Here is a 14031-nt window from a genome sequence, read left to right as displayed (position 1 = left end):
TCCTACAGACACGAGATTTTAGCTCCATTGTAATCTGAGAATGTTTAGGTGTCCTTCGACTCGGAATGCATGCATATACTAGCCAAACGCCCCCACATACCCATAATCGTGAACGGAGCACTGACGAGCGTGACACCTCGAAGTTTGGCGTTGATCTTCATGCTGGATGCCCCCACATACCCATAATCATGAATGGAGTGCTGACGAGCGCAACACCTTGAAGTTTGGCGTTGATCTTCATGCCAGACGCCCCCACATACCCATAATCATGAACGGAGCGCTGACGAGCGCAACACCTCGAAGTTTGGCATTGATCTTCACGCTGGACGCCCCCACATACCCATAATCATGAACGGAGCGCTGACGAGCGTGACACCTTGAAGTTTGGTGTTGATCTTCACACCAGACGCTACCACATACCCAGTTTGCGAATTCAGATGCGCCATATTGATAACCTTTCAGCTAGTTCCTAATTACCTTGTCTACAAGGTTGACACTCACAGCCGGAAAGATAAAGTTATGCGGCTGCAAGTGTGGCCATGGGAAGCAATGGTCAATAAATTTACGATATTGTTACCTTGTATCACTGTAACTAGAACCAGTAACTCTCAACATCCTCCACGGTCTGCTTTACTTTCCACTGTTGCTCTGTCTCCTTCTCCTTCTTGGCCAACATTTATGGTCTGAATCGACCTGCATTCTTCTGGCGCTACCCAAACGTCCATCTATTAATTTTTCAACCTACAATAAAACACGCTGACTCATTTTATTCGAAGTTACAACTAAGAACATCAACAAGAACAAGGCTGCTGGAATCTGCTAAGGACGGAATGATCACCCACTGGCTCCTGAACCCTCGCGATGTGTTTTGACCTGCAGGTTGGGGGCGAACACTCAACAGGTGATCACCCAGGAGGTACAACGTGTTCAGGCTGCTCGACAAACTTCTTTCCATCTCATCTTAATAAAGACCGAGACACAGGAGGAAGTTCAAGACGATTGTAATGTCTTCTGATGCTCCCGAGACTGACATAGACGAGCAAACGCAACACGAGGCAGAAGTTGCGGCTGTTCTGGATGTCGATGTGGCACCTGAAGCTGACCTTGATGGTGACGAGTGGGGCGATCTCGATGCTGAGGATTTTGATGATCCATTGATGGTCAGTGAATATGTTGTCGAGATCTTCAAGTACATGAAGCAGACTGAGGTACAAGTCTCCATATATTTTTATCATTCCGTTGTAATTAATGAAATGCCTTAAGCTTATAACACTTCCTCATCCGAAATACATGGCATTGCAAAAAGAGCTGGCCTGGTCGATGCATGGAATCCTTCTCGATTGGCTGGTGTAAGTACATGCACGGTTCCGATTACTTCATGCGACTGTGTTCCTCTGCGTGAACATTGTCGAAAGGTTCTTGTCAGCATGTGTCGTCTCCCTCACTAAACTTCAACTCATGGGCATTACATCATGTCTCTCCATTGCTTCCAAAGGTTGAAGAAATTGTCGCACCATCCATCTCGCACTTCCTTCACTGCGTGGACTCATCCTACACTGAATACAATATCCTTCTCGCAGAGCGGTACATCCTGAAAACAATCGATTGGAACTTGAGCTATCCGAACCTGATGCACTTCCTGCGCCACACACGCAAATCGGATGATCACAATGGGGAAACACTGGAGTGGCAGTTGCTGGCCACGCCACCTTCCCTGCTGCTGCTGCGCTGACCTGGTTGGGACACCTCATTCTTGGCAACAATAAATGGGTAAGTAGTGTAATATGTGCCATGTTCGATGTTGTTGATAACATTTCCAGGTTCTAGACTCTGAATCATGCCCAGAGCGATGGGAAGAGGGCGAGCGGGTGTCTCTTAGCTAAGTTACCCGCCATTCGTGCAAGACAAGGGAGTAGCTAGCGGCAGCAGGCTTGGACAGTGATGAGTATGAAACTTCATAAGTCCGGTGACGTGCATTATCATTCAATATTCCTTCATCACGACTATCATTGTCCCAACACAACTGACGGTCAGCAGCAAACAGAGCAAGAAGGATGGGGGAGAGGGTCATTTTTACCGATATCATAATGTAGATTAGTATTTGTATTGACATCTCGCAATAACAATTGATATGCATATTAAAACTCAGTGGGTACCATTAAAATGGGCATTGATACTTGGTGGGTACATTAAAATGCCTATTATGTCATCATGTCGATGTGCATTTAAATGGGTCAAAATGCTGACTGTTTGATCATAATGTATTATAATAGGTCCGTGTCGTTAGGCCATTTTAATGGATTAAAATGCCGTAAAAAAAGTTCCGACAACTGCGACTCGCCATGACTCTGGCAAGTAGACCCAGTGGCCGTTGCTATCGTGGTCGAACCCCACCCATTTTCTGTCAATCGCTCGCATATCGAGCCCCAAGCCGTTTATAGAGTGGACCTTGACGTTGCAGCCCCAAACCGGTAAGTTTTTGAGGTTGGGTTTCTTTTTGAATAACAACTCATAGGGCGTCTTATTGTCTAGTGCGTGAGTCGGCGTCCAGTTCTTCAACCAGGTGATGTGCATGATGGCTTCCCCCCACAGGAACTTCGGCAACCCACTGGCATGCAGCAGCGCACACATTCTTTTGATAATGGTGCGATTGAGTCGCTCTGTGACTCTGTTGTGTTCTGGCGTGTCATGAATGGTGAGCTTTCGTTCTGTTCCTTTGCTGTGCAAATGACAAGTAAACACCTCTCCAGTGTACTCCCCACCACAATCCGAGCGAAGGCATTTGATCTTGGTGTCAAACTGCGTGTTCGCCCAAGCTTTGTACTTCTGGTACGCGCTGAACATTTCATCCTTCGTTCATAGTAGGTACAGGTGAGTGAATATGGTATGGTCATCTGTGAATGATGCAAAATACTCCTTTTGTCCAGGTGTTCTTACTGCATGAATTTCCCACATGGTAAGGGTCTCCTTTGGACTTGTTGTGCTGGCAAACAGTCCTTTGGGGCTTCTAATGCAATACAGCCCTTTATTGACTGATATTTCCCCCATCAGCTTCTTATTCTCATTGAAGATCTTGCAGGAACTTTCGCGGTGTAGAGACTCGTGTGTCTCATGGTGTGATATGGCAGGTTTCACTAGGAAGTATACAGCACAAACTCGCAGCATCATTCTGTGCGCTACCCACAGCTATCTCTATATGACGCGCAGCTTTCCCACGCAACGCGCGCCATGCGCGCACCATTCCCGCGCTTCGCGATGTATACGCGCGCGCGCGTTCCTGCGCTTGCGCGCCCTATAGCGCCAGCCATTCAGATGCATCCATCCACTGTCCACCAAGCTCCCTAGTGCGTATATTTCCATTTCCTTTATTAGCATAGTTCCACCTTTATTTTTATCATGCATTCTCACTCATATATATATTTACATACCTACTCGGTAGCGCTTCGGCTCCGCTTGACCGCGCTTAGGCGCGCTATATAAGCGCCAGCAGTACATACTATTACTTACCTTACTTTTCCCTTGAACTTACTAGTTATCACCCACTATTTACTTAGCAGTACATAGTAGAAGTCTATTGGTCTACACTTTGCATCTATCTTTTCTTATATTGCTTTATATCATCACTTAAGCTTAGTCTCTTTTATTTCCGCTTACGCGCGCGCGCTTTCCCGCGCTTCGCGCTAATACGCGCGCGCGTTCCCGCGCCTTCGTACCTTGCGCGCACTTGCGCTTTCTCACGCTTCGCTGAAGCGCGTACCTCTAGATCTTCGCAGCACTCGCTTCCCCTAGGGTCGAACGCACTTGTCTCCTCAAGAATAGCAGACTAGGTAACGCGCGACCTCACAACATTTTATAGATACAGTTAGGAGCATCCTTGTTCCTCATTGTATTGTTGTTTCTACAGCGGAACAATGCAGCATATCCTGCAGATGCGAGGCAACTAATTGACACCAAGGTCAGGCCCATTTGAGGTGAGTACAGAACATCCTTCAGCAGTATGTGTGTCTCTGACTGCCCGTTTGGTAGGAAAATTACTATGTTTCCCTTTCCGGTCGCCTCAAATGTATGTCTATCGGCCGTCGTTATTGGTTTTGGTGCAATACTAACAAAGTCTTGGAACAGGTGCTGGTATGACGACATGTGGTGCGAAGCGCCCGAGTCGAACAATTTGATTCAAGCAGTTTGTTTCTGGCTCGAGTCTGTGAGCGTGGCGAAGGTAAATGATGTTTTCTCTTCTGATTGGCTTGATTCATGCGCTAACCAGACACCTTCATGTTCATTGTCGTCCTTCCCTTTGTCCTTGGCACTAGCCGCCATTTCAGGTTTCCTGTCTTTCGCTTTCATGTCAGACTTGCTCTTGCCTCCTGCTCCTGAACCTCTGGCACTTTGACAATCCCTTGCCATGTGTCCGTACTTGCCACAACTGTGACAGTTTCCCTTTATCCTCCTGTTACGCTGACCCGAATTAGTGTTATAGGCCGCGTCTTCGCTCGAAGAGCCATTCTTCTTCGTCTTTGCGGCTCTCCTGTCGTACTCGTCGATGATTGTTGCTATCAGCATGTCCGATGTGAGTACAACTAGCAATTTGTTGCTTTGTAATGGCCTCGCCAACGCGCCACTCCTTCGATGCAGCTTTGTACGCTGCGAGTTCTCGGACCTCGTCAGTGCCGGATGGTACCCAAGATGGTCCTCTTCCTGTCAGCATTGCGGGGTCTACTGGTTTCTTTTCGGTACCATCCAGGTGACCGAGAAACCCTCTAGCATCTACTGACCATTGTAACCTGTCTTTGTAGGTCATCCAATCTTCTCTGTCCACAGCTAGTTTGGGGACACGCAGAAAATCTTCTCCAAGTTTTGTGTTGGAGCTGGACATGGCGGGCTAGTCGTTTCGTGTACTTTGTAGTTAGTTTGAATTAACGGGCGCAGGGCTCATAACCTGCAGCGAGTACACAAGCTCAGTAGACTGATGTAAGTCACTTATATTGGATATATACCTGCAGCGAGTACATGAGCTACAGGATCGGTTAGATATGTATGTACTAGCTAAATAGAATGTACTGACCTCAGTAGACTGATGTAAGTCACTGAGGAAGTACTGTCGAGCGTGAATGAAAATAGTAGGTAGCTTATGTAACATACATATGAAAGAGGTGTAGCGAGGTTAGAATATGCGACACATAGCATTGTACAGCAGTGTGGAATGCTAACAGGATCGGCAATCTGCTTTCCGATAGACCTTCTGGATCAACACAGTTCATGTTGTCATCCCTTGTACAAAAGTGCGTTTTCCAGGATTCATATCATCACTTCTGACAGTTGATGCTGTACCTAACCTGGCATCTACTCTAGTAGTAGGCAATTCTTCCTTCTCAGAACTACTTTGTCCATCACACTGATTGTCCATAATGCATAATTGAACATGTGTTTCCCTCAACTTCTTGCCATCAATACACCTTGTGTCGTTAAAGTGACCATTTGCTTGCCCTAGGAGCGATTGTGATCAATTGATATGCCAATTGGTGTATGTATGTATGCATGTTTGTATCTCGTTAGTGCTTTACTTTGATGGTTGTGCTTAGCAGGGGCTTCAGCAGACCTCATCTTGAGCTTGTCATGCTCATTTGCTACAGCCAAGCAATGCTAGTTATCAGCCATCTGGCTTCACGATCCACAGTACCTATATGTCAAGATGGTAGAACACCAACACGCAAAATCAGCGATCAAGGCACTTTTACTGACTCTTGTTGTATTTCAAAAATGGACCAGATTGGTTGCTAGATGTTCTGGACAATTTCTGATTACCACTGGGTTCAAACGCGGGTACTTCGTTCTAGTAGTGACACAACAAGAAATAGCTTTGCCTAGACATTTCAAATGTACTATATGTCAAATAAATATCACAACGGATCCTTGATGAAATTTCTTCTCCCTACAGACCATTCGACAAGCATTTCCCTACACAGTACTACTAGTCAATACATATACATGCTCCTGGAAGACAATCAAATTCATGCTAGTTTCTGTGTCGGAGTATGCCACGAGTTTGGCATGGTATCCTCGAACGCTAAGGATGAGGTGTGGTCCCAGCACAAACAACTGAATGGCCATACAAATTTGAAGAGTACCACTGTCACAACCCCTTAAACGAATTAACACAGGGCAGAGACTAGGACTCAAACAACAAGATAATCACAAAGAGGATAAGGCAGCAGGTACGTCTTGGATTGCTCACTAGGAGATACAAGAGGTTTGAACTAAAGAACTACTGACTACGTCGAGCTACCTATATACACATGTTAAAACTGAGATCGAAACTGAGTATGAACTAACTAACCAATCAGAATAATTAAAGGTATCGTATGATTCTATATATAACTATGATGTCATAACATGTGCTGCAGTCACAGTAAGACTCTGGAACATTTCAAGAGTGTCGCAAGGCATGATGTCAATATCTTCGGCATTGTCCGATAAGTCATGTGACTCTGGTAATTCTACAATGGACGCAATAATAGGAACTTCTTCAATGGTAAACATATTCTTAGGTACAGGCGTTGTGACTGGGTGCTTAAAGGACTTAGAATTTGGGAATGAATAATGGTTTGTATTTGGAACTCGTGACAACCACCGAGTATCAAAACTCCAATAGAATCCGAATTCTAACAGAAATGATGAGCACTGGTTGCACGCAGATATCAGCAGCAGGTCAGCACAGTGGGAGTTCTGGGAAGAGAAAAGCAAGCTGGATGCAAGAGACACCGACAAAGCTAACATGTGCGGAACTTGAGCAGAAAAATATGTTCGCGTTCACATTACAAGCTCACCTTGCAAAATAGAGCACATGAGATTGTACCAGCACTCTGAAACAGTCTCCAATGGTAGATCCTGTCAATGGGCCGAGTTGTCGCAGCTCACGGAAGTGTTTTACAGCAACCCAAAATGAAAGACACAATGCGAGGACCTCCCAAACGGTGTTGAGCATCCAAACCATTGATCTGAGGAGCAGGTAGTTGCCTTCCAATTGAGAACTGCACATATAAATGCCAGAGAGCACCAGCTCCTCTGGTGTTTATCCAATGAGCCGTGTTCTTCAAGTCAACAAGCAAAGCTTACCCCCTACAGTATTCTTCAGTATTATTGCCATGATCACTCCACAGGTGATGTTTACAGCCAGGAAAATGACAATAAGGAACATAAGCATTGTTCTAGATCCCTGATACATAGCATGCAACCAAGCAATTATTATGACTTGCATCATGCGTCAGTCAGGTCGATATCGCAGAGGTATCGCACCTGGTCAACTTACCACCCAACATCACAGTCAAGGCCATAATTGTGCCATTTAATACATAGTATGCAATAATGCCTAAAACCCCTAATTAGTGAACGCCCTCGCACTAGTATCAAAGACTCCGACTTACACCTAGTATTGAGTCATTATGTTGAGCCAAGTTCAATGATTGAAATCTCACTCACCCCTGCATGTGAGTATATTGGTTAGATAGCAATGTGATAGTTGCAGAATACTCACTGCATCTGTCAGCGATACCAGTGGCATATTTCCTGTGTGCCGCTGGTCAAAACATGGAACACAGTGCATATGAGACATACCCACAATATTGACACTAGTTGTCATAGATGAGCTATTAGCACAGTCCAAAGTCATTGATCTCAATACATACACAAAATATGGTATTCCAATATAGTGTATCTAGAACATTTTGGAGTCAGCACAAGTTGCCCACCATGCTAAAGTACAACCTGAGGTATGAACAATCAAATACAGCACACTCGTGAGAGACCAGTGTTGTCTCTGTCACGAATTCATTGCATGTTCTTGTTTTCTTCTGATATGGGACTCTTGTCACTCACCCAGATGAGTTCAATCTATGACACTGTTGTTAGCGAGTTGGCTGCTTGGGCAATAACATTGAACGTACCTCTTGTCCGAGTGTTAAGACTGAAAATATCATCAGAATATCAGTGATTTTTGAATACTGTCCTGCGGCTCACCCCAATCGTGTACCACCACAACGCCGGCAGCAACTGCAAAACCCCAAGTCAACCTTAGTAGATCTAGACATGTTGATGAGATGAACCTATCCAATAGCTATGTAACAAATTAGAATTTATTGTCAGCCACCAACTGGGATCATTTGAGATGATGGTCATGTTCGAGGGATGGGTGTGAACGAATGGGCACCGTTCATGCTAGATATCCAATCCTACTCCAGAGTCCACGGACATTACATACAGAGGGAATACACAAGTACACACATGCATACAGCAAATGGTCTAGGACTGTATCTAATCTAAGAGTCGATGTCATTGGCAAATGAAGCTATTTACGTGTTGGAACATTGGTGTACTAAGGACAAGAAGCTGTGATATGTAAGTAAAAGCCATTACTACCTTTGGTATTTGCCAAGAATCGAAAAACAAACTCTCCCCATTTCGGACTTTGTTTGTATGCCACAAAGATACTCCACCCACTTCATTAATATTAGTGGTACTCAATTCAACTTTTAAAACATTTCAAAACTCGCTTAAATCCTTTAAACTCCCGGCTAAAGCTTCAACAAACTCGGTGTAATGCACATCAATTCAAAGTCAGGCGAATTCTGCAGGGTGGACTTTGAAACACCATGCCTCCCACTCGTCAACATGCACATCGTTCTGCAAGACTTTGAGCTGATGCTCGAGTGCACTCGATGGATCCTTCAGCACTCTCTGTACCTCCCTCTGAGGGACAATCCAAGGTCCCTTCTGAATCTGGACCACAATTAACCATACAGTGGCATAATGAAACTGCCCTAACAGATGTCTTGGTGAATTATCCAATGTCTCACCCTGCTGATTGTAGGGTGCTCTTTTATTCTAATGGGAAGAAGGTGATGTCCCCTGTCAATGACAGCCCCTCAGGCTCAGACAAAGGCCAAATCTGTAGCGTTATCGCTAAACTTATCTTCACCAATCACCCCAAATATGGTCATGCATATCACGACAATCAGAAGAAATTCCGCGATGCAACCAACAATCACATCAACAAGTGAGTTTTCTTCTCATTGTTATATTCATACATGCGCTAATGGAATCCCTCAAGTCTCAGAACAAAGTACAAGAAGATGAAGGCTAGATTCAGTGACACAGTGCTGGCGTGATGCTGCTTGATGGGACGGCTGTAAAAAATCTGCTGGGTGTGTCTTTTGTCTTATTTTGTTCTCAGCTTATTTTAATCAGTTTATCGTGTTTGTAGACTCAGTTCTTTCAGAGTTTCCATGGTACATGGACCTCAATGGAATCTGGCACTCAAATCCATCATTGGCCGCAAAGACTTATTCCTCCAAGCCTGGCGTTGATCACTCAGGCTCTTTTTACTCCCTGGTTCAACTGTGTAGTGGTGCTGGACCCTCCACATCCTTTGGCGCTTCACTCTCTCCCACACATCTCAGCGCTACACCATCCGCTAGCGCTCATAATGTGTCTCCTCATACCCAGGCGCATACATCAGGTCCTCTATTTTACGGTAATCCCACCATTGACCCACAACTCCTTCAACCTCAGACTCTTGCTCCCCTCTTCACACCCCCTCAGATACACCTTCCCGGCCTGCGCAATTCCCCCAATGTCACTATCCTCGACGATTATTGTCCTGACTCTGGGAGTGGCCCACTTAATGCCCCCCTCGGCAACGCACTAGACTACCTCAATGACGATGATGAAGAAATGCTCGACAATACTGGTGCCAGTAGCCCTCCCCAGGTCGCGGGGACAAAATGCCACTTCGCTGCATCACCTTCACCTCCTTCTGACGCCCCCCAGCCATTCACAATTTGCACCAAGCTCCCAATGCCAATATATAACAGTCACTCGGCATTCAGCGCCCACAAGCCATCAAGCTGTGGAGTGCGATGCAAAGGGCCATCGGACATGGCCCGCAGCATGTCTACACCCTCCTCGACAACATGCAATACCATGCCGTCATTTGACTACATCGTCTCTCCCACCCCACAGACCTCACTGCCTAACAGTGGGGGTAGCTCGAAAAAGAAAGCAAGGTCGGATGTCCAGGACCAGGTAGGCCTGGTCCAGGATGAGATTGAGAGCCTGCAGTCCAGCGCCCTGTTGCGCCAGGAGAGCAAGCACCAGTGTTACCTCACGAAGCTGGGTGCAAAGAGCGAGCACTCCCGCGAGACGAAAAAGTACGAGTGGCTCCGCGACACTCATGCACACGAGGCTAGTCACGCTAGCCTTGTCCATCAGCGCCAGCAGGAGGACAAAGACACCGAGATTCGCCTTCATGAGGTGGATATACGTGTGCACGAAGCGCATTGGCCTGTGCTCAACAAGGAGGCCGAAACCCTGCGGCTCAAGATACAATACCATCAGATGATGCAGGGCAATAAGGCCCCAGGGTTGGATTGAGCTTTGTGAGTTTGTCATCATTTCGTCATTGTTGTCATCATCATGTTTCATTTGTCGCTGTCATGTTTCATTTGTTGTCATTGTCTTTCATTTGTTGTCATCATGTTTTGCTTGTCATTGTGAGTACTTCTTGTGATTGATGTTACATAGCTACATACATGTATGGTACATATTTATTTATGGTAGTACATGTCAAATTGAATCTGAGAGGAATTATTCAGCCCTATGTTGTGCATTTGAGTGAGGACTATCAAAGAGATCATCCATCAGCTTTGCACGAGCAGCTTGACCTGGAGTGCCATCATATGTCCTGTCACCAATGACCTCATCACCATCTGAACCCTCAAGCTCCTGAACAAAAAAGTCTTCCCCCTCTTCACAAGCCCACTTAAGAGAGCTTTCATATGTTCCATCTTCCTTGCGACGATGAGTTTTGAAGCGAATAATCATGTTGTGCAGGATAATACAACACTTAATCCACTGCACAGCAAAATCAAGGTCTTTCTCAGCCTGAATGCGGAAGCGAAGCTCTCGAAGGGACTGGAACTGTCCCTTCAAGACTGCAAATGTGTGTTCAACACAAACACAAACCTAAAGAAAAATAAATTCATTGAAAAACCAGAATAAATACAAAAACCTTGGAGAGATGATAATTAAATGTCTTCTGGTCCTTTGTCAACTGTCCATTGCAAGGCTTCTTGTAGGGAACAATGCACCATGGCTCCAATGGATATGCACTATCTGCCCAAACCCAATGACCATCAGGCAGAAGGTCAGCATGCTCTTCATAGAGGCAAGTAGATCAGAAAGCGAATGCATCATGGACACTCCCGGGATGACCAAGGGAATAATCAACAATAAGGAGGTTATGGGGCAAGATGACAGCTTAAAATTAAATCAATTTTTTGAATATGAAAGGGAAAAAAAAATACCTGACAGCCCAGGGAATACCTGGATTTCCTATCATAAAATGTCTCCCTATAATAGCCTGGTTTGGTAAAAAGATTCATGGTCGAGCCATCAATGGCCAAAAAGCCACCCTTCCACTCAGGACAAGTACGTGACTCGGCAAATTTACAAGCCAGGTCAACATCCTCAGAATTAGCTGCTGGGAAGCAGATAAACTGATCATGGGCATCGAGCACCGCAATCATCACACAATTAGTGCAATTAACCATGGACCCAACACTCACACCTGCCCATTGAGCGACATCCTCCAGAGTAATGGTGTTACCATAGTGGCCTGCCCAATTCAGAAAATAGCAAGCTGGATGGAGATGGGGAGCTGAGAATTGTTGGATTTGCTTTGGAAGATAGGGTGATCAGAGATATAATCAAGAATGTCATCGAAGATCTCAGGGCTGACACGAAGTTTCTGCCGAAATAAGTGAGGGTGATGAAGGTACAACAATTCAGATGGTGAGTCTGAACAATGTGTTGGGTCTTGCAGAACCTAGCTGCTATTTGACCCTAAAGGGTTTCTGGACCAGGCTCAAGGCTCAGAGTAGAGGAAATATCATAAAAATTTGCTGATCTCTCAGACTCATACTGGTAACTGGTGAAAAGATTGATTGATTATGTAAGCTACAAAAGTGCCAACATAAGGTAAGGTAAAAACAGTCTCTACAAGCCCAGCCAGAAATGAATCCCTACAGCGATGTTCCTCATGGTGAATGAGCATGTGAAGCTGGGGTGCTCATGGAGGAGGCTCGTTGTGCTTGTGGAGTACACAAGCCCTTTTAACCTCATCACGAAGTGCATCAATCGTGTCCTGGAGCCTGTCGTAAGGCAGTACAGAATCATCACTGGAAAAATTGGATATCCCTGTCATAGGGGAGAGGGGGGAGGGGGGGGATGAGGAGCTAAAGGATAGACTGATGGTATCATCATCATCCGAGGTGCTAGAAAGCAAATCCTCAGAGTCAGAGTCAGAATCGCTCTCAAGGTCAGACCAATCGTCCAGGATGTCCTGGTACTGTAGCTTGGCCAACAAAAGTGTGGCCTGATCAACGATATCAAGGAGTTCTTGGCGTGTAGATGAATGAGGCATAGTTTCAGTAGGGCAGTAGGGCAGTAGGGCAGGAGTTGAGGGGATCAAACCTCCCATCAATTTCATGCATATGTGACACACTTTTTGTCGGAGCTTGAAATTTCAGCAAATTCTGAAGTTCTGTCTCACACTGAGCACGTTGGTGCCGTCGTTGACCTCACATCCTCCATGCTCACCTGCAGCACTGAGCAGGACATAATTCAAGTTTCCAGGTGCCATCCACCCAAAGTAAGTGATTTTTGTGCTTATTGCAAGTTGTAGCTTACATTCACCCTTATCTTACAGGAAATCTATTCTAATCCAGGTCCCACACACATCCCACCTGACCAACAACGCCTTATCTTTATGGGAGAGCTGCTGCTCCATCCTTCACTTGGTACTATCGACAACTATGACGAGTTATATCCTTCACAGCAGTGGGAAGACCCAAGTGCGTACATCAGATCCTATCCTTCACAGCGGTGGGGAGACCCAGGCGCGTACATCAGATCCTCAGAGTCCCTCCACATCCTTTGGCACTTCACCCTCTCCCACACATTTCAGCACTACACCATTCACTAGCACTCATGAATCATGATGTGCCTCCTCCCACTATAGGTCCCTTCCCACATGTTGCCATTGCACCCTCCACTGGCGCTCATTATGCACCTCCTGGTGCCCTTGGTAGCCCTTCCCAAGTTGCAGGCACGAAACGCCACTTTGCTGCATCACCCGCTCCTCTTCCTGCCCCCCCCCCCCCAACTGTTCGAAATTCCCACCAAACCCCCGATGACCCACTCTCAGTCCATCTCATCCTCCTTCCCCCAGCACTTATTTGTTCCGTCTGGTACTTCCTACCTATGGCTGATTTCATTCTTGCAGAGTGGTTTTTTTTACAATTTTATTAACGCAGTCATTTGAAATACAAAGTCTTTTGGATCCTACTTGCTACCCATGATGAATCTATGCCCCAGCTACTTTTGCTACTCTAAAGCACGACTTTCCCCTCTGTATAGCACGCTTTGAAAATCCTCTAAGTGTTTGAATGTCCGACTTCGTGCCGACGTGTGCCGAGCATGATTCAACTGTTCTTATGCGAGTTTGTTGAAGCTTTAGCCGGGAGTTTAGAGCGTTTAAGCGAGTTTTGAAATGTTTTAAAAGTTGAATTGAGTACCACTATTAGTATTACTCACGATAGGTTTTGAACACTTCAGAAAACTCGCTAAAGCTTGAAAACAAGCACAGCCGCATGCGGCAAATTTGGAAGTCAGGCTCGGCACCATGGCTGAGTTCGAAATATGCCTGCTGTTCGCCAACAACGCCTCCGTCGTTCTGCACGACTTGGAGGCAACCCTCCAGTGTGCTCTAGAGCGATGGATCCTGAGCCGTCGACATCTCAAATACAACCACCTCCCCCCGATCCAAAACCCAAGCTGACGATTCAGTGGCAGAGTGATGACACTCTCACTGACGTCTTGGTCACCTGGCTCACCGAACACCCTCCCGACTGTCGTATCTTATTCTACTCTGATGGCAAGAAACCACCTCCCTCTCTGGATTCAAGTTCTTCTGCTCGT

The 14031-nt window shown here is 45.9% G+C and overlaps 5 protein-coding genes across 5 annotated transcripts; 3 read left to right on the top strand and 2 right to left on the bottom strand.

Annotated features, from left to right (window-relative positions):
• Nucleotides 1-1004: 1004 nt before the first annotated feature.
• Nucleotides 1005-1732, top strand: F5891DRAFT_983840 (uncharacterized protein; the record flags this gene model as incomplete). Its single annotated transcript, XM_041377371.1, has 5 exons — nt 1005-1160; nt 1182-1208; nt 1264-1349; nt 1416-1495; nt 1581-1732. 5 exons carry the CDS (start codon nt 1005-1007, stop codon nt 1730-1732), a joined length of 501 nt encoding a protein of 166 aa, XP_041221571.1.
• A 2844-nt stretch (nt 1733-4576) lies between these two features.
• Nucleotides 4577-4864, bottom strand: F5891DRAFT_899533 (uncharacterized protein; the record flags this gene model as incomplete). Its single annotated transcript, XM_041373434.1, has 1 exon — nt 4577-4864. A coding segment is annotated over one exon (288 nt), but the record flags the coding sequence as incomplete, so codon positions are not given.
• A 3847-nt stretch (nt 4865-8711) lies between these two features.
• F5891DRAFT_1193629 (uncharacterized protein) lies at nt 8712-9161 on the top strand (the record flags this gene model as incomplete). Its single annotated transcript, XM_041367788.1, has 2 exons — nt 8712-9049; nt 9110-9161. 2 exons carry the CDS (start codon nt 8712-8714, stop codon nt 9159-9161), a joined length of 390 nt encoding a protein of 129 aa, XP_041221569.1.
• Nucleotides 9162-12121: 2960 nt separating this feature from the next.
• On the bottom strand, nt 12122-12475 carry F5891DRAFT_1193626 (uncharacterized protein; the record flags this gene model as incomplete). The annotated part of the gene is made up of 1 exon (XM_041367787.1): nt 12122-12475. One exon carries the CDS (start codon nt 12473-12475, stop codon nt 12122-12124), a length of 354 nt encoding a protein of 117 aa, XP_041221568.1.
• Nucleotides 12476-12643: 168 nt separating this feature from the next.
• On the top strand, nt 12644-13362 carry F5891DRAFT_1193625 (uncharacterized protein; the record flags this gene model as incomplete). Its single annotated transcript, XM_041367786.1, has 3 exons — nt 12644-12703; nt 12761-12909; nt 12972-13362. 3 exons carry the CDS (start codon nt 12644-12646, stop codon nt 13360-13362), a joined length of 600 nt encoding a protein of 199 aa, XP_041221567.1.
• Nucleotides 13363-14031: the final 669 nt, after the last annotated feature.

The sequence above is a fragment of the Suillus fuscotomentosus genome (genome assembly GCF_016647785.1).
Source record: "Suillus fuscotomentosus strain FC203 chromosome Unknown F5891scaffold_60, whole genome shotgun sequence".
In the NCBI taxonomy this organism is placed as follows: Eukaryota; Fungi; Basidiomycota; class Agaricomycetes; order Boletales; family Suillaceae; genus Suillus; species Suillus fuscotomentosus.
Note: the sequence above shows the minus strand (reverse complement) of the source record. Positions and strands in the feature narration are given on the sequence as shown.